At 36.1% G+C, this 25,627-nt stretch overlaps 1 protein-coding gene across 1 annotated transcript; it reads right to left on the reverse strand.

Moving 5' to 3' along the window:
- Positions 1 to 4,422: 4,422 nt before the first annotated feature.
- LOC141690863 (uncharacterized) lies at positions 4,423 to 6,288 on the reverse strand. The gene is made up of 2 exons (XM_074495620.1): positions 6,184 to 6,288; positions 4,423 to 5,052 (listed from the first exon to the last, which is right to left on the reverse strand). Exons 1-2 carry the CDS (start codon positions 6,286 to 6,288, stop codon positions 4,423 to 4,425), a joined length of 735 nt encoding a protein of 244 aa, XP_074351721.1.
- Positions 6,289 to 25,627: the final 19,339 nt, after the last annotated feature.

Genomic DNA, 25,627 nt, shown 5'->3' on the forward strand with positions numbered 1-25,627 from the left:
CAAGAATTTATGTCCCCACTAGGACTTATCTTAATAGCTGTTTTTCTCCCTTATTAATTAATTACGAAATTAATTAATAATCAGGGTTTTGGGCCTTCTTTGTTCCATCAGGCCTGAGCTGGTCCATCAGGCCTGATCAATGTGTTAACCTTTTTGGTCTGAATATCATACATCTTTTTATCGGGCCTAGCAGCCCAAATCATGTATAATTAATATAATATTTAATTTACACAATCAGGATTCATTTATCCCTATCAGGAACTAATAAATTAAAAAGATCCAAACTTTACTTATCAAAAACAAAAAAGATTCAAATTTACTAATCAAAAACAAAAAAATAATAATCAAACTTTACTAATCAAAAACAAAAAAAAGATCCAAAATTTCAAAAAATGAAAACAAACTCATAGAAATCACTTAAATTACAACCAAACAATATTTTCAAGAATCAAGAAATAACCTGAAGTGGTGAAAAAACCCCAGGAGAATTAAGAAAGCCAGAAGGGCTTAAACCAGGAGGCATCATAAACAAAGGTGGCTGAGCAACAACTAAATTAATAGGCCTAATCTGCTTAAACCCTGATTTTTTATCACTCTCATATTCACTTTTCAACTCTTTCCCAGACAATTGTCAAGTCTTTGCCACAGGAGAAGCCATAGCTCCAGCAAGAAACCAGGCCCACCTGAGAACAATAGAATAGAAACAACCAACAATAGAATATAAGAGAATAACCTTGATTTCATATTTAGCATTCTTTATATTTAGCCCGCATTTACAAATTCATCACCGAATGAATAACAACCAGAAGGATGGTATACAAATTTTGCAGTTTAAATTAACTTTGAGCATGATTAGAAGGATCTGAGAGTGCATTAGGAAAGAAATACCAGTAGTACTTACCATATTATCATCATAGCCGGAAGCCTTTTCATTCTTGTGAGATTGCTACCTTGTTAAGGTTGAACCCCAGTTTGCAGCCTTCAGCCGCCGGACCTAAATAAATAAACATAACATATCTTCATCCGTCGGACCTAAATAAATAAACACAACAGCAAAAAAACCAAAATACCAACTATATACTTACCAATTCACTCCAACCCCATTTTAAACCCTAAATTACCAACAAAATCATAGGAATAAGTATTTACCTTTAAATTCAAGCTACATATATGTCGATGATTCAGAGACAGAGAAAACTTGGGAGACTATCCTTCGATGTCTTCAATTTATGCTTTAATCTTATTTGGGAGAGAGAGAGAGTTAGCTGAGTGAGAGAGACATCGAGAGAATTGAGAAGTTGTGAGGAAGAAGGTTTATCAATTGCGTTTTTATTTTGGGGGGAAATTACCGACCGAAATTTTCTTATTTCAGTATATATTTTAATTTGTTATTTTGTTTTTAGGATTAACTATTAAAATTATTATTTATTTAATTTGAAAGAAATACGATCATAAGTATTTGTATTTAATAAATTTAAAATGTGTACTTCATTATATATTATATGTTAGAGTAAAAAAGTAAATCAAAAAATAATTTTAATTCCAGTTTTATAATAATAAATTCATTTTTATATATTATAAATATATATTATATCTATTTTAATTTTTAATTTTAATTATTAAAATATTATTTATTAAATTAAAAAAACAAAGTAACCTCTATATTTATGTATAATTTGTTTTTATAAATTTAATTTAATGATATATTACATTTTCTTTTTATAAATAAACCAAAATATTATTTGTATACTAATGATATTAATTTTATACTAATTTATGATATTTATTTTACTTTATTTTTTTAAAAAAGTAACTAATGTAACACCATGTGCTGGTGTTACATGTTGTGCAACACCGACATTACTATGCAACACTAGCTTGATAGCTATTGTAATACTAATTGAGAGGTGTTACAATATGTCAAAAATTTCTTAGCTAATGTAACGCTCCTTGTAACACTTGCATTACAGTAGCCCACTTATGGCGTAGTGTGAGTTACTCCCCCGGATTTTCTTCATATCTCCTCGGGTGAGAAGCTCCTCGAGGCCGAGGCGCTTGGGGCTCACGCCTTATACCAGGTACTCTCAACTTATAAAATTTTCATTCGAGAGCATTTTAGTCGGGTCCAATGTCACCACATTGCCCCAGGATGCTCTAGACCGATCAAGACAACCTCTCGTTGGGCTCCTGTTCTTCCAGAGGCCTTCATTGGGAGGAGTCGGCCTCCTTATATCTTGGTCGGCCAGGACCAAGTTCCCGTGAGGGTCCTGGTCGGCCTAGACCCTCCATGGGGAGGATTCATCCCCAAGATGTCTTGGTTTGTCGGGACCAAGTCCCCGTGAGGGTCTTGGTCGTCCTAGACCCTTTGTTTTAAGAGGTCGGTTCCCCTTGGCCGGCCTAGTGTCTTCTATGTGAGTTTTGTCGAGTTAGTTTTTACAATATTTCTCTTTTTTCTTTCTTTCCAGGCCAACGCCTACTTTGATGCATTTTCCACACAGAGCATCAAAATGAGGAGTGACTATACAGCCTTGCAAGCCTCAATGGAGAAGATGAAGGTATCATCCAAGGACTGGGAGTCCAAGGCACAGAAGGAGAAAGAAAAAGCTATCTTCTTCGAGAAGAAGCACGCCAACGTGATGCGGAGGAGAAAGATGGAATGAAAGACTTTTGTGGATAAGTACCATGATGGGTGGAAGAGGGGCGTCAAGGCTGTCCATAATATGTATGCGGGCGTAGTTGATCCGAACCTTTTTCTCTCTGCCCTTGGTCTGTTCATGTGGTCGCCCCTTCCGGTCAGGCGTCCAGATCCCTTCCTGAGGCTACTCACCAACACTCTGGGTCCGGCTCTAAGGACTTCGACTCCAAAGGTAAAGCTTCATCAGCAAGCCCCACCTCCAAGGGACCCCTCTATGGGAAGATCTGAGAACCGGTGTCAGATTGTAGTGACTCTTCTTCCGAGTCCGGTTCAGATGAAGATGATGAGGACAAGAAAGAGAAGGAACGTGAGGTCATTCAGGGAGCAGGAAATCAGGAGGAGGATTCTTCAAATGACTGATAATGATGGCCTTTTATGGCTTTAGACACCATTTATGGCCTTTTCATTCAGTAATTTATTTATTAGCATCCCTTTTTGGACTTTGAACTTTATGGTTTTGAAACCTAACTGTTCCTTGGGACCGATTTGTAATCCTTTGGGATCTTATCTTATTTTTATGTATTGTTAGTTCAATTATATGCTTGTCTTTTATTTTTGGCATTTGGTCCTTCGGGGACTTATATTCATTAGATGCTCGTACTTAAATAAATTAATAGATAAGATGATGGAAGCAAACTTGCATAAATAGATAATATCTTTGGAAAACGGGTTCAACCTTTACACAAAATGGTTTCGTCGACCTTATTTCTATATCTACTACTAAGTACTAGGGACATGTTTTGAGCGTCCTAAACATAATAAACCTTTAGGTTTGTAGCATGCCAAGTGCGAGGCACTTCGTCACAGTTCAAGGTTTCTAGCTTGTAGGATCCCCGTCCTAATGTCTTCTTGACTTTATGAGGCCCTTTCCAGTTAGGGGCTAGCTTTGCTCTCTACCCGAGTCTCGATGCCTCAATATTCCTTAAGACCAAGTCTCCTTGCTAAAAAAACCTTTCCTTAACCCTTTTATTGTAATATAGGGAGGCTCTCTGTTGATCTGTATTGTGGACATTGGCTTCATCTCATACCTCATTAATAAGATCAAAAGTGAGCCTCATGCCTTCTTCATTGGTCTCCTATTCATAAGCTTCAAACTCTGGGTGATCCGTGGGTGATCTCTACAGGTATCACAACTTCGGTTCCATAAGCCATCATGATTGGGGTAGTTTCAGTTATCACTTTGCAGGTGGTACAATATTCCCATAGTATAGGCAGTAGTTCATCCACCCAAGTGTTCCTTGAGCGTTCGACCCTTTTCTTAAGTCCATCAAAGATAATTTGATTAGCAACTTTTGCCTTTTCTGTTTTCCCACGGATGTACAACCAAGGTGAAGCTATGCTCTATGATGTTATCATTATAGTACTCCTTGAACTCTTCATTATCAAACTATCACCTATTACTCGTAACAAGGATGCATGGGATTCCAAACCTACATATCACATTCTCCCACATAAATTGGAAAATCTGTTGAGTGGTTATCTTGGCCAGTGCCTTAGCGTTTGTCCACTTTGTGCAGTAGTCTATGGCTACCACGATGAACTTCCTCTGTCCCGATGCTACTGGAAGGGACCAAGTGTATCCATTCTACACATTACAAAAGGGATGGGTGTGCTGATAGATGTAAGCCTCTCTGGGGGGTGTCGTACTAAAGGAGCGTGCCTCTGGCATCTATCGCATTTCTTTACATAAGCCTTTACATCTGCTATCATTATTGGCCAATAGAATCTCAATAGAGTTGTCTTGTAAGCGAGGGCCATGCCCCCAAGTATTGTCCACAAATCCCTTCATGGGTTTCCTTAAACGCCTCCTCTATTTCAAGAGTTCTCGGGAACTTCAGGTATAGAATGAGGAATGATCTTTTGTACACAAGGCCTTCGAATAAAGAATATCTCAATGCTCTCACCGACAACTTGTGTGTCTCCTGGGCATCATCGGGGAGGCATCTGGTCTCAATGTGAGTCTTGATTTGATCAATCCAACAACTCGCCACACCAATTGGTGCTACAAAATTTATGACATGTATGGCAGGGGTTTTCAATACTTGGAAGTAGATACTTCTTGGATAGTTCTCAATTTCAAATGAGGTGAACTTAGATAGGGAATCAGTCATGGTGTTCTCCTCTCTCGGAACATGTTCAGCGTACCATTCATCAAAATATGTTAGTATACTTTTCATGATTATTAGGTTCTTGGCCATTGTGTCATCCTTAGCCTCAAACTCTCCCTTAACTTGAGCAACAACAAGTCTTGAGTCTCCAAAAACTTTAAGATTCTTGGCTCTCATGGCTCTAGGTAAGCCTAAGATGGCTATTAAAGCTTCATATTTTGCTTCTTTGTTCATAGTTGGGAAGTACAACTTCAAAGCATACTCAATCATAAACCATTCAGGGCTTTGCAAGACTAGGCTACACCATTAGATCTTGTTTTGGATGATCAATTAAAATGGAGAACCCAATATTCTTCCAGTGTCAAATCTTCATCTTTCTCTTTCTCTTCTCCCTCAGGGGCTACTATGGGCTACTATCTCTTGCCCCCAAATTCTTGGTCGCTAATAGAATATTCGACCATGAAGTCTGCTAAGGCCTGAGCCTTGTTGGCTGCTCAGAGCTTGTTTATGAAGTCAAATTCTCCTAACTCAATTACACTTGATGAGCCTTCCACTGGATTTTGGGCTATGAAGGATATTCCTCAAAGGTTGGTCCATCAAGACTTCGATCTTGTGGGCCTGGAAGTATGGTCGCAATTTTCTCAAGGCTGTTATCAAGAAAGTGTAAATTTCTCGGTAACAGAGTAGTTCAGCTCAGCTTCATGGAACACCTTTCTCACATAATAGATAGGCTTCTAAACCTTCTTTTCTTCCTTTACTAGGTTTGCGCTCACTGCTTGCTCAAAGACTGCGAGATGCAAGTAAAGGATGTCCTTAGAACTAGGTTTGGCCAACAACGGGGCTTCACTCATATATTTTTTTAGCTGCTCAAAGGCCTCTTGGCTCTCAGCTATCCACTCAAAGTTTTTTACCTTCTTCAGGGTGTTGAAAAAGGGCAAGCATTTGTCTCCAGACTTGGAGATAAACCTTCCTAGAACCGCAATTCATCCAGTCAGCTTCTGGACGTCCTTTATGGAGTGTGGTGGCTCAATATATCGGATGAATTTGATCTTATCGGGGTTGACCTCGATTCCTCTTTTCGAGACCATGTGACTGAAAAAAATTCCAGACTCAATGTCAAAGACACATTTGGCAGGGTTTAACATCATCTTATAGTGCCTCAACACTTTGAATGCCTCTCTGAGGTGATTAATATGATCGCCCTTCACTAGACTTTTGACCAACATGTCATCAACATAGACCTCTATGGTATTTCCAATTAGATGGGAGGAACATGTTCCTAAGTCCAAAAGCCAATCTCTGGTAAGTGGCTCTTACATTCTTAAGTCCAAAATCCATAACAATATAGTAAAAGATACCAAAGTCGGTTATAAAAGATACCTTGTGGGTGTCATCTTTATGCATTTTGATCTGATCGTATCCGCTGAAGCCATCCATAAAGCTTAGCATCTTGTGTCCAGCAGTGGCATCGATCATGGTATCCATCCTAGGTAGGGGGATAACAGTCGTTTGAGCATGCATCATTCAAATCAGTTAAGTCGATGCACATCCTCCACTTCCCATTAGCTTTCTTGACCATCACGGGGTTAACCAACTACTCGGAAAATTGTACCTTCTCAATAAATCCAGCTTCTAGGAGCTTCTCGACCTCCTGTTTGATGGCTTCCATCCTATCAGGGGCATAAGTTCTCTTCTTTTACTTTACAGCCTTTCGAGTTGGATCAACTTTCAATTTATGAGTTATAAGGTCAGGGTCAATTACAGGCATGTTAGCTGCTGTCCAAGCAAATACATCACTGTTCTCTTATAAGAATGTAATAAATTGACCCTTTAAAGGCTTGTCCATAGATGCTCCAATGTATGTGACCTTATTTGGGTCTAAAGGGTCTAGGGGGATTGGGACCAAGTCCTCGGTTGGCTTCCCCTAAAGTTCTTCATTCTCGCAGATATTCATGTCTTCTATGGGGAGAACCCGCCTCCCAGTTTCAACGGGCCTAAGTGCTGCAACATAGCAACTTCAGGCCATCTTCTGATCTCCTTTTTCTTCTCCGACACCGTTTCTGGTTCGGAACTTGAGTACCATATGATAGGTTAAGGGCACGGTCTTGAACGTTTGAATTCCTATTCATTGTAGGTTGAGGATGCCATCATAACCTGAAAGTTTAAAATTTGCATGGCCTCTCTTGGCTCATTGCCGTTAGTCACAAAAAGTTGTATTACTCCCTCAACTTATCACTTTACTCCATTGAATTCGTAGATGGGTGCGTCTGAAGGGGTAAGTTGAGAGTCATTGTACCCCATCCATAGAAACGTGTCATGGAATAGAATATCCATGAAAGCTCCATTTTTGACTGGGGCCCTCTTGATGGGACAATTCCCAATGATTGGTGTAATAACCAAAGGGTTGTCCTGAGGAAATTTCAAACCCTCAAGGTCGGGGTCACCGAATTCAAGTATCATATCAGTCTTAGCACATTTAGGTGCATCTCCAACTATACTCATCACCTCCCTGGCATAGGCCTTTCGAGAGTTCGTCGTTGTCCCAATGGTTGTTGGACCCCTTGAGATCATGTTGAAAACTGACCCTCGGGGTTGTAGGTTACGATCTCGGTCGTTGCCCCTTCAATCATCATCTCTTCGATCGTTATCTCTTTTCTCGCCTCTGACCTCTTCACCCTTGGTGAACTGCCCGAGCTTTCGTATTAGATATTTGATCTCATCCTTTAATTATCTACAAACATATGAACTCTTTATCCTTCTCAATTTCCAAAAGGATCTGGCTCCTTGAAGCGTTCAACCTTTCACACTCAGTAAATCTTGGTGGTTAATTATTCTTAGATGTTCAATTTAGTTCTTGCCAGTTCGAGGATACTTGTCCTTGACATCATACTCTTGATCCGTCTTCTGCTTCTTGTTGCCCACAGGTTCAATATTCACCACCGCCTTCTTCATAATTTCATCCACTTTGATATACTTCCAGCCCTATCATGGAGTTGCAACATGCTTTAGGGGGCATTTGGACAGGGGCATCTTGAAGAATTCATCCCTAGTCCCTTGCTTTAGGGCTATCATAGCCACCTTATCATCAAGATCCGAGACCTTCTGGGCCTCTTTTGTGAACCGGTTCAGGTAGTCTCTAAGGGACTCTTCGCTCCTTGTACAAGACCCGTGAGAGAAGCCGAGCTCTTCTCGTGTACTCTGCCACTTATAAATAGATTGATAAAGACCTGGATCAGATCTCTGAAGGATCCAATTGAATTGGGGATAGACGGCTAGACCATCTTTGAGCCATACCTGACAGGGTTTGAGGAAAGGCCCGACACTTAATAGTATTGTTTACGGGCGTTAAAGAACATCCTAACATGATTAGCTGTGTCGCCAGTCACATCATATGCCTTGATGGTGGGAATCTTACACTTTTTAGAGATGTGGGCATTTATAATCTGTTTAGTGAATTGAGGGTTTGGATCATCAGGATCTCCTAAGGGCATCAAGTCATTCGGATTAGCCCTTGGGGGGACAACCCTTTGCCTTGGTGTTGGACCTTCTAGGTCTATGATGGGAGGAAAATCCTTCAGTTTTGTTGCAGAATGGGGTCTTGGTGTCTGATACATCTCTAGATCACGCTTCAATATTTGGATCTTAGCTTCATGAGCCCTGATATTCTCTTGTACATCTTAGGGAATCATTCCTTGGGTGCTTCTGCACTGTTGATAGCCACTTGGCATTGGCTCCTTACCAGGGTATCTCCTTCTTGGAGCGGTTTCCTCATCCGATGAGTCGGAGTCTATAGCAGAGTAGGGTCCAAAGTATTCTTGATTTTCGGGGATGGGGGCCAAGTCACGTATGTTTTGGGGCATCCACCCCTGTCCTGCGCCTTGATTTGAGAGACTATTTCCTATAATCTTAGGGTATAGTGACATCACGTAAGGTGGGTTGGTAGTCCCTGGAATCACGATCGTTGAGTACTTATACCCAACGGGCTGAGTGTTTATCGTTGTTTGTAGTTGCTGAAATTGGGGATTCGTCCCTTGAAGAGTTGGGGGATTCGTCCCTTGAGGCGGATCTTGAATTGAGGGATTTGTCCTTTGAGTCTGGGCGTCATTAGTCACTACTAGAATTCCTCCGCTAAGTGTGGCATAGGTTGAGTGCACTGAGATCTCAATGGAGGATGAGAGTGTCCTCGTAGGGTTTGAATCGCTCGTTCCACTGTTAGTTCTACTCCGTGTGTTCACCATGGTTGTTGTTGTCTTCTCACTGATGGCACCAAATGTTATGGAACAAAAACTAGGGTTCGTTCATATTTAATGTTAGGGTTTGTGAGTTTCAAGCTTTAATGGTTATTCTCTCTTTTGTGGACTGATTTTCCTCACAAGATGCCTACGTATCTCTGTGTTGCATAGAATCAAGCTGAAAATGTAATTCTAGGTTGAGGGGTAGAACCCTTTATATAGAGGTGATTCTAGGGTTAGACGTGTTGAGAGACTTGATGAAAAAGTCTCCAACTTAGATAGTAATTAGGATTCCTGTAAGGCAGCGGATTCTAGATCCTTCCATGTAAGAGTTAGTGTCCATGTTAGATATCATGTCTCTAGTCTTCCAAATGTATTGGGCCTCACCTACGAATAGCTTATGTTCGTGGACCTTGACGACCTGGCCGTTTTTAGTCCGTGACAGGCCTTGACCGGCCTGATTTGTATTGGGCTTTGGACATGAGTTTTAAACGTAATTAATGTGACATTTAATGTGTCCTTAGAATATATTATCTATCCATATCAGTAGTGTTGAGATCAATTTTATCATTATAATTTTATAATAATAATAACAAAGGATACATGTAAGGAACTTCAATAGATATCTATGATCAATTAATGACTAATCGATGAGATTAGCATTTTAGGAAATGTTAAACTGAGTTTGAAATTTAATTTTAAGATGAACTCTTGAATTTTTGATGTCGAATCAGATCTCTCTTAGTATCAATATTAATAGAGAATCAAGTCTACCTATACAATCCACTAAATGTAGACATTTAGTTAGAACAATATATTTTTTATTTAGGTGTATGTCAGCTAGTTATAGTTTGTTTAGTCCTACAAAATACTTTACCTATCAAACCAACCATTCCTAGCTGTCCAAACCAAAATTTTATGTTTTTATAACGGTTTGGATTGGTTATGGTTTCATTTTTTTAAAACCTGAAAAAAAATGGTTTGGTTTGAATTTGTCTTTTATACCGCCAGTTATATCCAAACCACTGAATATATTAAAATATTTTAATAATATATTTTGAGAATACATATATTACATGAATTATTAATATTTATAAGTAGTTGAATTTATATTTTGTTAAGAACGCTTGAATGTTAAATATTACAGTTAAACGATCCAAATTATTACATAATGAACTTGTTTAATTGATAATTTATTAACTTATAATTTTTTTACCTACTACATATATACGGATTTGTTAATACTAGTAGAAACATGGGAAGTCATTTTCTTTGTTATATTCTAATTGTAACTTTCTGGAATACTTTGTTCAGTATATAAATGATATTATATCATAGAAATCATAAGATTTGTAATGTCTTATTGTTGAGAATATTGACACAAGATTAAGTCAAGAGGTCAAGGCAGAGGAGAATGACAGCTCAGCTCAATTGATTTATAATTAGTGAAAGGGCATTTTTGTAATTACGGCTTAAGTTCAGAAATAGTATAAAAACCAGGAATGAGCAATCAGTTAGTCAGTTAGAATCTTGAGTCCAATCATTTCAGTTAGAGAATGTAATCAGTAGATCTAATCTCGATGGCTCTCTCTTCTCTCTTTCAATCTCTCTGTATCTTTGTCGTTTGCTTATTCTGATCATTTCATGAAAGTTTGTATGAGGGTGTAAACCTTTTTATTCAGTAATGAAGATTTTTATCATGATATATTATGTTCGTTATTTTGTTTGAGTCAGAATCACATCTTTCAACATGGTATCAGTATTTTGGGTCTCGATCTTGGATCGGTAATTGAGATTGTTTACGATGAGTTTTTGATCATTGTTTTTCCCCAAAATTTCTTGAGAATCGACTTAATTGAGGTATTTTCTTTGGTGATTTGTTCAAATATTGATTTTCTTATCGATTCTTATACGATTGATAGCGCTTATCTTCGATTTTAGTACTCAGATTCATATCTTTGATTCGTTAGAATATTTCTTCTTAATTGTTTACGTAAATCCTATTTGTCTTCTTGATTGTTCTTGTTGATTAGTGATACGTATCTTATGAATTGATCTTACTAAGATTGCATCTTAGATCATAAAATTTGTTGTTAGTATTCATTATTTCTTTCTTAACATCATTTCACAATTAGAGTTATCAAATTGTTCTTGAAACTATTGAATTAGCTATAGAAATGGCTGCAACAATTGATATTTCACAGAATCCTACATCACCATACTATATACATCCTTCTGATAATCCTGGTATGAAGTTAGTCTCTACTCAGTTTGATGGTACTGAATATACTGATTGGAAAATATCTATGTTATTGAGTTTGTCAGCAAAGAATAAAATAGGTTTTATAGATGGATGTAACGCCCTCCATACCCGGGGTATAAGTCTGGGGGTTACCAGCTAATCACCAAACCTGTACAATCTGATTAACAAATACTAAAGAAATGAAACTAAACCCCTTTAACACTAACCAGGATCTTTTTAGGTTGAAGTATGAAAATAAGAACCACTAACTACTTTTATTACAAACCAAATTCAAAATCTCACAAACTCTCTTTATTACAAACCATTGTCTAATCAGTTTTAAACTAAGTTCATCTTTTATTCAAACACCCACACTCATTATCTACACACCACCTGTTCGGGCAACTTAAAGCTTTCTTCCTGGATTGGGATTAACACCTTGGGTATGAGAGGATCCCGAGGCTTGACCCGCTTTTTTACCACTCGAGTCATGATGGGTTTCATATTCCTTCTTAACTGAAAATAATAAGGTGAATAACAACAAAAAGGGTGAGCCAAAAATTGCTCAACAAGTCCGCAAAATATTAACAGTGTTAAAGTAATTTAAATGAATCCGTAACCCGGGTATATCTGCAAAGATATAACTCCGCGAGAATAGAAAGAAGGCCATTATTGGCGAATACAAACGAACTAAACTGGACTCAAGTTCGCATCTATACCCTGCTGATCAGCCAGGATACAGTGCAGATCTATATCTCACTATATAGATCCCGTCAGGTACCCAGGCACTACGACCCATCTCAAGGATCCGGTTATGTCCCGGTCCTTAAGATTAAGTAAACTTAATCCCCAAAGTATTATTATCCAGTCCCTGGAATAGCAACCGGAACAATCGGTATACTTTGACATATTCTAATCACCAGAATATATCAACAATTATGAGTAGCAATTGGAATATGAATATTAAAGTCAAATAAAAAAGGATAAGCAAGAATCGAAATGAAATATGAACAAGAGAATCAAAAGAGTGCAAACGTGATAAGAATCTGAAAAGAATATCACTATTCTGAAAATAGAATAGGGGAGAAACTTGCCTTCTGCGCGACTCACTGCAATTAAATCACCTTCGTCTATCACCTACTCGACCTGCCTTGCTGGCTTAGCTTCTGTTAACAAAAATAGACTGGTAAAGTCATTTCGTACTCCAATTGCATCTTGAATCGACTTGACATCGTTCCTATTGTCTACCCATGCGCTGATAACTGACTCGTATATTACATATAAACAAGTAAGACTCGATTAACCACATAATACACATAAGCACATAATCATTTTTATAGTTAAAATAATTTTTAGAATCAAAATCGACTCGCTGATCGCTCCACTGATCACCATCTACTTCATTTCCCATTTTTTTGAAATTTTTCGGATTCGTCTCGGCACGCACTTCGACTGATAATCAAGCAATTAATAAAGTCAACTAATTTCTAGAAGAAATTAGGTCTTAATGTTACTTTTAATGACAAGGATTTATTTTTCTGAGTCAAATGGCTTTCGTTTCGCTCAAATCGGACTGACGGTCTAATTAATATCAATTAAACACTGATAATTCAATTTATTATTCAATATAAATATTTATTACTAATTTTTAAACCCTAAAATAATTTTTAAATAATTATTTAAGAAAATCAAATTCAAAAATAATTTTTCTATAATTTTTGGAGTTAATGAATATGTTATGATTTATTAAATATTATTTGATTAATTATCGAAATAATTAATCATTTTTAAATAATTAATAAATAATAAATAACTAATAAATAATTAATAAGTAATTATTTAATAATTTAAAATAATTAATAACTAATTATTAGGATTAATTACAATTTATTACAAATATTTACAATTTATTATTACTTGCTCGATTAGATCGGTTATTTACAAATAAATAATCGATATCATTAGCAGATACGTTAATTATCGAATAAATAAGTTATTATTCGAATCAGAATCCAATTCAAAGATCAACTACTCGTATTTCTACGAGTTACTCGCAATTCTTGCATAATTATTGAACTATTCCGATTATTATTATAGTTTAATCGATTATTTGTATTTAATTATTCATTACGAATAATTATTATGATATTCTACGAATAATTAACTATCGCTCGAATAATAATAATCGAACTTATCGTTCAATTACCCGTATAGATACAAGTTACTCGTTTTATTTAACTAATTATCGAATCTTTACTCGTAATATTCGATAAATTTTAATCCTTAATTATTAACTAATTACTTAATTACTAAATAATAAATAAATAGATAAATAATCAAATAAGTAATTAAATACTTAATTAAATCACAAAATTCGAATTTATAAATTAAGAACATAATTTAGGAATTATTAATAAAAAATTTCAGAATTTAAATTATATTTTTAGAATTTACAATACTAATTTCTGATTTTCTAAAATAAAAATAATTAATAAAAATATCAGAAAGAGTTTTTAGGAAATGGAATTGGGTTTTAATGGATTGAAACCGGGTTGACTTAGAACCCAACCGGGTCGGGTCCGGGTTGGCATGAACACCCGTCCGTGTTCTTCACAATCCCAGAACCCGGCGAGGTTCCGGCCACCGGAACTTGATTCCGGCGAAGTCAATTCCTGGCCCAAACAACACGGTTTTGGTTCGATTTTTGCTGCCAATCCATTCACCATCGTCCCAGCTACTCGTCCCTGCCATCCTCCTTCTCCACCCACCCTTGTGACGTTTTCTCCTGCTAAAAACAGAGCAACAGCCGGCGAGCTTCGTTGCAAACTCCGGCGACCCCAAAACGGAATCCAAATCACACAAAACCGGCGCCAATCGACTGGAAATTTAACACTCTACACGATTCTAACAACAAAATCTTCTAACAATCACTCAAACTCTAAACCCGAATTCAAAAACGGGTCGAACACTCAAAAACACGAATCACAAATCTTGGAATAGAAAAATCAATTAAAAATACGTATAATCATGTACACAACCTAGGCAATCTGTTCATATAACTCTCATCAACCAAAACACAACGATTTATAAATACCCAAATCAGTTCAAGAACCCTAAAAATTGAACTATGATATCTAGCTATCGTCAGTAAAATTAACTAACAGAAATCCAACATACATCATCAAACAAAGCCATATCCAGCATCAATTTCAACAGATAACCCTAAAATCAAAAAGTACCAATTCTAGCATAAACCCTAGAATTACGAATTAAAAATCGAAGGAACAAAACATAAAATTGATGAAAGAAATAGAAAGTAGAGATCAAGAGCTTTCGATTGACTACTCACATGTCTGATTTGGAGGTTGGAATCACGATCAAATCTCCGGTTGAAATCAAGAACACCAAACCCTAATTTCTGGAAAATTTGGGGAAATTGCAGAATTTCTGATTTTTATTTAAATAAATTAATAATAATTAGGGTATTTATAGCTGCAAAATTAATACTCCTAAATAAAATTAAGGGGCTAATTATACATCTACTAAAAATATTTGGCCCTAATTTCTATAATTTTTGAGTACTAAAATTTAATTTATAAATATTTTATATATGCAATATATGTCAAAATTTCTAAAAAATTGTAAATAATGCAAAAATACAAAGAAATGGTATAAATAAAAGTCCTTTAATTTTATAAAAATAAAAATATGATTTTTGTGGGGTTTTTAATACCCAATGGGGCTCGGAAAAGTCATTTTTCGCAAAACGAGAAAATTTATAAAATATCTAGATGTTCAGAATAATGCGATGGTAAAAGCCGTTTGATGAAAAATAAGGCTTATTGTTTTATTTGAAATACTTGCTTTAAAATCATGGTTTGGGTCGTAAAACGTTTGAAATGAAAGCGATGAATGCAAAATAAAATATCTGAAAAATATCTTAAAAATACTGAAATGACACGGAATACACGTAACACGTAACAATTAGGATTTGACAGATAATTACACATAAATGACACATTAATACACATAATTTATTATAAATATGATATAATACAGACGTAAGTTTCCCAGTAGTTACAATGGATATATAGAAAAACCTCATGTGGATGATGATGCATATAAGGCTTGGGATAAATATAATATTATGTTGATTTCTTGGTTATTGGGAGTGCTTGATCAGAGTATAGCTAGAAGTTTGTTATACTTTAAGAGTGCAAGGGACATTTGGTTGAATTTGGAAGAAAGGTATGGGCAGACTTTTGATACTTTATTATTTTCTTTACAACAAGCTTTACATGAAGTCAAACAAGGTCAAGATAGTATCTCAACATATTATACAAAGATAAAGATGATCTGTGATTAAATTGATTCAATTGATCCTATACCAAGCTGTGAGTGTGCTCAGTGTGCTTGTGCTATAACTCAAAAACTTGTTAAATCTTAAGAGGATAGAAGATTAGTGGAATTCTTGATGAAATTGAGTGATGGTTTTGAGGAAATCAGAGGTAGTATCTTGGTAAAGAGTCATCTACCTACAATTTTTGTGACGCCCTCCAAACCCGGGGTCTAGATTTGGGGGTCACTAGCCGCTAAACTAAAATAAAATAATCACAACGGAATAATATAATAAATATGACCCCTTTACCTGCACTGGATCGATCACAGGTTATAGTATGAAACAGGCACTATTACAAACCAACTGTTATTACAAACCATAAGTCTAATTAGTTTTACAACTTATTCAAATTTTATTACAAACCTCTAGACTAGTTAAGCGTCCCAAACTGTCTACCCAGAAACACATCAAACTATCTACAAGCACACAACTTCTAGTCAGAAATAACTCAAGCTTGCCCTGGCCTAGCTGAAAGAATCAGGATATGAAACAAGTATGAGCGAAAGAAATGCTCAGCAAACAGTAAATAGCTTATAATTTGGAATAACAACAACAATATATCTGATGAACAAAACCAAACCGCAATACCTAAATAGTATCAAAAACTGATATATATTTGATAATAGACAACATTTGCAATATATTTTGTTTTGGGATTGGAATCCTCGAACGACGGTGTGTTGCCGCCGGTGATCAGCCGCGGAGCAACACCGGTATGTCGAAGCATATCCAACTAAACAAAAGGTACCCAAGGCACATATCGGCCTAGCAAGGTGTTATATTTTGTATAACACATAGCTCACACTGGACCGCCGCCACGGCCTCTTACGCAATCATCCAACCTATAAAAAAACAATTTTCCATCAAAGGAGTCGAATCAAATGACATCATTAACCAAATAACTCCCCATTTCTCATGGTCTGGAGTTTTCTCAACAATCAGTGGAGAAATAACCAGAATAATTAGTTATTCGCTAATCTCAATTCAAAGCTTCACTGTATAGAGTAAGTTGTAGAGAAATGTAAAAATATTTAACTATTCTGAACTTAGAATAGTAGAGAAATTGAAAGGATAAATTCAAAGTCAATACCATTTGAATGATATGTGATGACATAAATAATGGCATAATATGATTCGAAATAAACGTCACTTGAACGATAAGTGAAGTTAGGGTACTTTCCTGGTATGCTCGATAATCTCTTACTATAATTCTGCTTATAATTGCCGGCTACTATCTCCGTCTAATACTTGACCGTACTCCTTGCTACTCGATTCTATAAACAAAAGGACTATCTTAATTGACGGAACCAAACTCAATCGACGTAACTATACGTCTTGACATCTACCCGATCATTTATAACTAAGCATGGCATTTCAAAACTATAAACAGATAGCATGCACATCATATAGCATGTATTCATGGCATTCGTACTACACGTAATCACATATTTCATGTAACACATAAGTCAAATCATTAAAAGATACGTTTCAGTGCGTTCAGAATGAAACTCAGGTCAATAATAATATTTACAGATCAAATACCGACTCAAACTGATGCATAAATCAAATGACATTGCAATACAAAAGAAATTAGGACTCAAAAGTATTTTTATTGAAAGCGCAATATTTTTCTGAGTCTATACGCGTTCATTTCGTATAAAATGGACGAACGGTTTATTTATTATGAATAAAATAAGAAATAAATGGAATTAAATCAATTAATAATATTATTAATTGATTTTTAAATACCAAAATATAATTTTTAAAAGTCTAAAAATAATTTTTAGGAATTATTTGAATTAATTATAAATAATTTATATTTATTTAACTATTTATAAATAAAATTAATTGATTAAATAAATTAATCAATTAATTAAACTCATAAATAATTAACTAAAATAAATTATAAATAATTAAATCAAATTATATTTTTGAAAATAATAAAAGAAAATAATTTTAGAAATTTAAAATAATTAAGAAAATAATTTTTGGTATTTAAAATAATAAGTAAATAATTTTTGAAATTAAAGGAAATGATTTAAAAAAACAATAACAGAATTTTGAATTTAAAATAAACAGAAATTCCCAGAAACAGGTAATTAGATAATGCATAGCTAGATTTTGGATCAAATGGCGGGGTTTGGGGAAGGGGACGACTGGCGGCATGAAGAACACGTCGCCGGAAATCTGGAAAACACAGATTCCGGCCGACGTCGGTCTTGCATCCGGCGGTCTTACTTCTGGCAAGATCGCATCATTTCAACCGGTTTTTAGCCCGACACAGTCCAAACAATCAACAATAATTCGCGTGCAACATCTGTAACTACAAACAATCACCGGAATCGAAACTCCGATGAACCCAAGAACGAACACCGGCGAACCCTTAACCTTGCCAAATCAACACTAAAATCAATGGTTAAACTCTCAAAATAAAGCTCAGAATGCGTACCATCTAACCCACTAAACAAAATCGACAGTTCTTCAATCACAACTCAGAAAAATCGAATCAAAAGTTCAAAAAAAACAAAGAATTCGGCCCATACCATACCGAACTACAACATAATTAAAACATGTCCAAATCAATTCTAACCTTCATAACAAATCTAATTGTAACATCATAAACAATCACAAATTCGTAAAACTCAATAATCAAATTCAGGTGTCAAGAACAAAAAATCGAATTTTCGATTCGATTACCGGTTGTTGAATCTGTTGATACGAGGATGAACCTGATGATTCAGGCTTCGTTTTGGATACTCACACTTCAAAATCCGAAATCAAAATCACTATCAATCAAGGGATTGATTCTCTAAGGTTAAGAACACCCCCAAGAACAATTTCTTGGTTTTTGTTTTTATTATCTGATTTTTTTTGTTAAATAAAATGAGTCAAATAAATTTGTTGCAGCTATTTATATTAAATCTAAAAATATATCCCCAAAATAAATTAAGGGTGTTTTTATCCCTAAATTACAATAAATAGGCCCCAAAATAATAATTAAGGGGAATAAATTTAAAAATGATAAAATACAAAATTTATATCAAAATTTCCCAAAAGTGGCAAATAATTCTAAAATGCAGTAATACTGGGTATTTGAAATACGGAAAATTTTATAAAAATAAAAACACGGATTTTGTGGGGTTTGTCGTCCCGGTGGGGTCCCGGTCCGATGATTTTTGAAAAACAGGAACGATTTCTAAATTACCAGAAAAACCCGAAAACACGTAGAATACATTCAAACGCGCATAAATCGAAGTAAAACAAGTATCTTAATAAAGATGCTGATAAACACGCTTCCCGATTGCAGACAGAGTCATATAATTGCAGTTTAAACATAGATTAATCAATCGAAAAAAAAAATTCTGGCCCGCACAGAAACACACATAACAGTTATAACATCTCATATCATGGAAATATTTACTTTAAATTTATAAAACACACCATATTTATTTATTTAACATATAATATTCACATAATTTTCCCGGATATTACAATTTTTGCACGCTAATAGGCTGTTGCTTCAGGAGGAAAATCATAAGAAACTCTATCAGAATTCTCGATGTTACGACCAGTATCTTCGTGTAATATTATCTGTGGATTTGGTATAATATTAAAGCCGAATGAAAATATATTCAATGATTGTACGTTTGTGTGAGTGCAAATTTCTGCATTATAAATTTGCTTTATGTAGTATATGATTTTTCAAAGCAAGAGTTTATGTAATTTCTTTATTTTTGATTTATAAGGAATATTCTAAGCCTTGGAAATTTTTTCTTTTAAAAGGTATTTTGTTCACAAATTTTGAAAATGATTTTATAAAGTCTCTAAAAATCCAAGTTATTTTATGGTATAAATTTTATAATTTTTGAACTTGTATTTTATTTTATAAAAATAAATCATTATAAATTTTAGTTGTCATATTTAGCAAATTACAAGAAAGCCCTTGCATGCAAACCACCCTCTCATTCTTTACAAGGACAAAGAGGACAATTCCAACCCCACTAACTCTTATTTTTCTAGCCAATTTCCTTCTTTACCCTTGCATGCAAATTGAACCAAGTTCAAGTGGAAGGCTAATCATGTCAATTCCTAATTCCACTCACTTTTGCCAATACAAAAACCATAAAACAAGCAAAGACATGATCATTTCACTTCACTCACCACCACACTTTCTCCTCCCTCCCTCCTCCCTCTCTCACTCTCGGCTTTTAGCCGAAACCCCCCTCCCCATTTTTTTTCTTCATTCCTCAACCAAGCTTCTACTCTTTACACAAGTAAATGTTACTTCCCATACCATGATCACTCATATTTCAAAGAGTTTTGAGTAGAAAGTTTATGTTTAAAGGTTGCATGTAAAGGTTTTAGTGAAACTCAAAATACAACCATGATTCTTGTGAGTTTAGGGTTGTTTTTGAGAGGACTACAAGGAATGGATAAGTGCCAAGTCTTGAGAAAGAAACTCTTGATGATTAAATGGCCCTTCCCATCCATTTCATTCGGCCATGACCATATGGGAGCCGAATGAATGGTCCTTGAGATCATTCTTGTTGTTTTGCTCAAATTTTGCATGTTTATGTGATAATGACTTGAATTTTGTGGTGAAAATTTGATAAAACTCCTTACATGCTAAGTGATCATCTAGGTATAGCTCATGCTAGGCTTGCATGTCAATTTTAGGGTAGAATATATGTAGAAAATGTAATGTTTTGGTTTGCAAAACTCGAGGACATGCATGCATGTGGATTTCTCTTAGAATATTGTAAGATTTTGATCATTTGGAAAGATTTTGTTAGTGAGCCTTAATTTCAGTAGGAATAATGTGTTAATATTGATTTATGCTTCTTGTTGCATGGTAATAATTCATGGTTATCTTTTATAAAATGCATATCTTGTGGTTTCAAAAACTTAATGATTGGTGAGTTGAGAAATGTGATCTCTTTTGTTTTGCCATAATTGTACCTTAGGTAAGGATGATCTCACCCAAGGTTATTTTGAGAATAAGGGAGTTAGTTCAGTAGATTACTATGTATAAGTCTTGGTTTAAGTATTGGGATGTTGGTAGTTGAGTTTGTCAAGTCAAAACCTTGGAGAAATGAGAGTTATAGTTTCTGCAGAAAATCAGTTTAGTACCCTGAGGTTTAGAGTGAGTTTTGACCATGTCATTTATGTGCACTTTGAGGCCCAAGCCACCAGAAGTTAGTATTGGGAGTATATAAAAGGTTTTAGGAGTTGGTTGGAGGTTTGCATGTCTTTTGGTTAGGTGCACAAGTAGAATAACAAAATCTGTCCAGCAGGGAACAGTTTTGTTGTAACTTAGAAATAGGAAGATTTGACCATGTCATGGGTATGCCCTCATTAGGCCCTATTGGGCCGTAGTTAGAGGGAGTGTCAAAGAAGTTTTTCCCACCATAGTTCATAGGATATGGGTTAGAACCATGTGTCACAAGTTAATTCAAGTCAGGGCATTTTCTGCCCAGAAAAACAGGGGAACCTTGGACTTTTAGCTTAGGCCCAAGAAGGCCCAAGCCAGGCCCTTGAGCCACATCAAGTTTGTGAGATGCCCTTAGGTCAGGAGAGTCTTGTGTAAAAGTTTTGAAGGAAAACCTGTAGTTTAAGAGTGCCTAATGCACTCAAGAAACTATAGTTGTCATTCTGAAATTTGTACCAGTGAGCGCTTTCACTTATCACATAGTTTTAGAACACTTAGAAGTGAGTATTAGGTCGACCACCATAGTTGTAAGATGGTATAAGGTCAGTAGAGCTAAAGGCACAAGTGAGGGTCAATAGGTTTTGGATAATTTAGGAAAGGCACATCGAGTTAGGAAGCCAAAATTAGAAGACCTTGTCTAGTTTAGCGACCAAGTGACTTAAGATGTGAGTCGAGATCATCCAAGCCTAGTGTTGCATTATGGTATATATGGTGTTATTTGGTGTTAATATATGATATGTGAATATGTGGCTATGTGTGTACTTTTGTAATTTAAAAGTGAATATAAAATTAAGTGCGTATAGGCCTAAGTGCCATTCGTGTTTAATTTCAAGTTGTAAATAGGTTAATATGGTAATAATATATTATAATGAGGATTATTATTATTATGTAGGATCTCGAGACGAGGGAAAACTTGCCATAAGGGTCAAGTGAAGCTCCAGTTGCTCCTACCAGTCAGACCAGACCAGCCTTTCTTAAGCCAAGTGATTCAACTTGACCTTCGTATTTACTATAAACAGTTCATATATATATATTGATGCAATTATCCTGAGTCATTTGATATGTTTTAAATCAAGCGTATCTTTCGTTTATCTTTGAATTATATAGAAATGCCATGAACCCTCGAGTATGTATTGCAAGTAGTTCAAAAGCCTTTTTATGATAGTTAAATGCCATGATAAAATGAAGAGGTGATATATTACTTGATTGATCCTCTTGATTAACATGCTGATGATTCCTAAGTATTGATATCTCATCCTGATACTTGAATCCCTATAGAACCTTACCTTGAACCCTGAAAGTCAGAAACTTATCAAAGTGATCCCTCATTGATTGATACCCCTCTTTCTTATCCTAAAGCTTGACAACTCTGATATATCTTGAGCTAAAGAATCATTTCTTCATACCTTAACACCCATAGTATTCATGAAGCTTATCTTCTTGATGATCCAACACCTGTACCTTGACGAGAAACCATTGCTTTAAGCCCAGTTTGGCATTACCCCTTTATATTATCCATTAGTCTCACTAAATTTTCCTGTCCAAGTTCTGACATATGAAAACCTTTTGGTTACCCTAATAGAGTAAAATTTTGTAAATCATGGCCCTGAGATTTAGTACCATATTTCCCGTGTTTCGAGTTGATCTATAATCCCTTAATAAAAATGTTTACTGTTAAAAGAGATTTTGTTATAATTCGGCATCAGTTTTTGAAATAAATAAAATATGGGTTTTCAGTCCCAAAGGGGGATAAATGTTTTCCTTGAATAGTGGATCTGGACTGAGACGCGAGTCCTTTCCATACTTATATTAGGCTTAAAAGTTGCCTAGGGATTCCTGTTAATGTTTTAGAACCCAGCGAGGTTCGGGATTACTTCGCGGCTGATCACCGGCTGTAATCCGTAGCGTCATAAAATGATTTTGATTAAGACATGATTTTAAAATTTGTTTTGATACAAGCAAAATGATGCCATCTCACATAGTTTTAACTCTCGTTACAATTGGTTATGTCTTTCCATTATCATTCTTTAATGTATATCTCGATTTATGTTTTGTGTCGTACTGTTAGCACTTGTTGAGCATTTGGCTCACTCCTTGCTTTACCCTGATATTACAGCTAGCAGCTATGGTTAGTTTCAAGCAGACTACCCGTAAGACCTGTGATGCTGATGCTTATGTTCGAGCTCAGGTAGAATAAGTAATAATAATTTGTGTGAGGACTCGGTACATTTAATCAGATGTAATAGTTGGTAGTGTTGGGCTGTTCCAAACCCTAAACTGTAAGATCTTGGAGTTGGTTATGTATTCTTCTTTTAAAATGTTGTAATAGTTATATTTAATTTGCTGTTTAAGTTGGGGGCATGACGGGTTTTGGTATCAGTGCTACGGTTTTGAGTCCCTGGACAGCCCAAATAGGTTATAGGATATGTGTGTAGGTTATAGATAATATGCGAGAGAGTAGGTTAAGTAAATTATTATTAATACTCCTCTTATTGGTGGTCAGTAAAGGGCGCATTTCTCGTCATCCTCTGGGTCGGACGACACTATTGCTTTCACAGTGTATGCTGAGTTGAGGCGTGAGTTCGACATGCTTCAGGGCAAGTATGACCGACTGATAGACCGACTGAAGAACGTGTATCTGGACAGCCGAAACTACAAAGGGAAGCCCAAGGAGCAGATGACTGCGAGACTTGAGACCTTGGTTCAGTACGTCAACACTAAGCTTGAGGAGATGCCAGCGCACCGGGACCGTACCAGCCAGTATGTCATTCAGATGGTGGCGGATGAGCTCCAGAGCATTGTGAAGACGCTTCGAGAGGAAGAGACTACCAAGCCCCGTTCAGATGGAGTGGAGCCTTAGTTCTTTCCATTTACCTTTCATGTTGTTGTACTATCAGACTCTATGGAATCCCCAGTTGTTTCCGTTGTTTCCTTTAAATAAGCATGTTATTCCTAGAATCAGACTTTGTCCCAATCCTATATATTGTGACCTTTAAAATTTCAATAATTATGTTCTATTGTCCCATTTGCTCTCAACTGTTATTTTACGTTTTTATATGCATCATCATATCTGCTTAATTTGGAAACTTGACCCCATATGTAAATAAGAATGCCATGCGATACCCTCGAATCATTTTATCATTCATATCTATTTCGACATAACTCTTATTTCAGGATTATGCCTCCCAAAAAGAAGAACCCAACAACCACATCCACCACAGACCCAAATATTCTTCGACTACTGGAAACTTTTCAACAGCAAACAATTGCTATAGCTCAACAACAACTAACTCTTCAACAACGAATTGAAAACCAAGATAACCGTGAGCCACACCAACCACCTGAACCACCAGTACCACCTAGACAAATTGTCACTTTCAAGGCTTTTCAGAATGTGAATCCACCTGCATTTCACGATACCACTGATCCAGTGATAGCTAACACATGGATCAAGGAGATGGAAAAGGCTTTTGAGTACAGTTAGGAGACGATCAGAAGACGCCGTATGCTACTTCTTGAAGGGAGAAGTCATCTATTAGTGGGAATCAGTAAAAGCTATGGAAGTCACTCAGCAGGTTTCTTGGGAGAGATTTAATAATTTATTTCTGGACAAGTATTACCCTAAGTACATGCAGAATCAGATGGAGCTAAAATTTCTTGAGTTGAAGCAAGGGAACATGACTGTATTGGAGTATGAGAAGAAGTTCACTAAGTTGTCAAGGTTTGTGACAAAGTATACCAGCACTGAGGAGGAAAAAACAAAGAAATTTCAGCAAGGATTGGAGCCTTGGAACAGAGATATGGTGGCTATGTTTGAGCTTGAAACTTATGCGGGAGTAGTACAGAAAGCTGCTCTGATTGAGAATAATGGGATGCAGTCAAGGAAAGAGAGGGATAACAAGAAGAGGAAGGTTCCATTTTATGGAGAAAAGTATGAAGCCGGAAGTTCACAAGATCGGAATGTAAAGAGGATTGGTTTCCAGAAGGGCGGAAATTTTCAAAAGAAAGGAAATTTGGGTAAAAGGCAAGAATCGAAGGGGAACAATCAGGCAAACCAAGGCAAGTTGGAGAAAACAGGTTCCAGAGGCCAGAATGCGGAAGAAGGCACCCCGGAGTGTGTAATAAGCTGAGCATGACATGCTACATGTGCAATCAGAAGGGACATTTGGCGAATGAGTGCAAGATGCCGAAGCCAGGAGTTACGTGTTACAAGTGTGGGAAGACTGGACACATAGCTAGGGAGTGCAAGGCAACCGGACCAGTCAAAGCTCTGATGAATGTGGCAAGTACCAGTGCAAGCGTGCCAGCTGAGGTATTGACATTACCTCCACCGCCTACACCAACCCCGCAAGCAACAACAAGGACATTTGATTTAAAGATGAAGGATGCTGTACAGAATTCGGAGGTGATAGCAGGTACACTTTTACTCAATAATGTCAAAGCTAAAGTATTGATTAATTCGGGAGCAAAAAGATCTTTCATATCAGAATCTTTTGTTGATAAGCTTCAATGTGAGAAAATGATTATGAGTGAGGTAGTAAATGTGGTAATTGCGAACCAAGAGAAGATTCCTGTGAATCAATTTTGTCCAAAGTGTGAGATTGATATTTTGGGGTATAAGTTTTCAGCCGACTTGATACTCTTCAAGTTGGGAGAGTTTGACATAATTTTAGGAATGGATTGGTTAGCAGAGAATAACGCTCAGATTAATTGTAAGACCAAGAGAGTGTATTTAAAGATGA

This window comes from Apium graveolens, chromosome 10 (genome assembly GCF_009905375.1).
Source record: "Apium graveolens cultivar Ventura chromosome 10, ASM990537v1, whole genome shotgun sequence".
Lineage (NCBI taxonomy): Eukaryota > Viridiplantae > Streptophyta > Magnoliopsida > Apiales > Apiaceae > Apium > Apium graveolens.

Coding starts and splice junctions, on each gene's coding strand:
- LOC141690863 (XM_074495620.1), bottom strand. CDS start 6,288: ATGGATACCATGATCGATGCCACTGCTGGACACAAGATGCTAAGCTTT. Junction 5,053..6,183: donor ATAAAGATGACACCCACAAG/GTATCTTTTATA, acceptor TATGCTTTGAAG/TTGTACTTCCCAACTATGAA.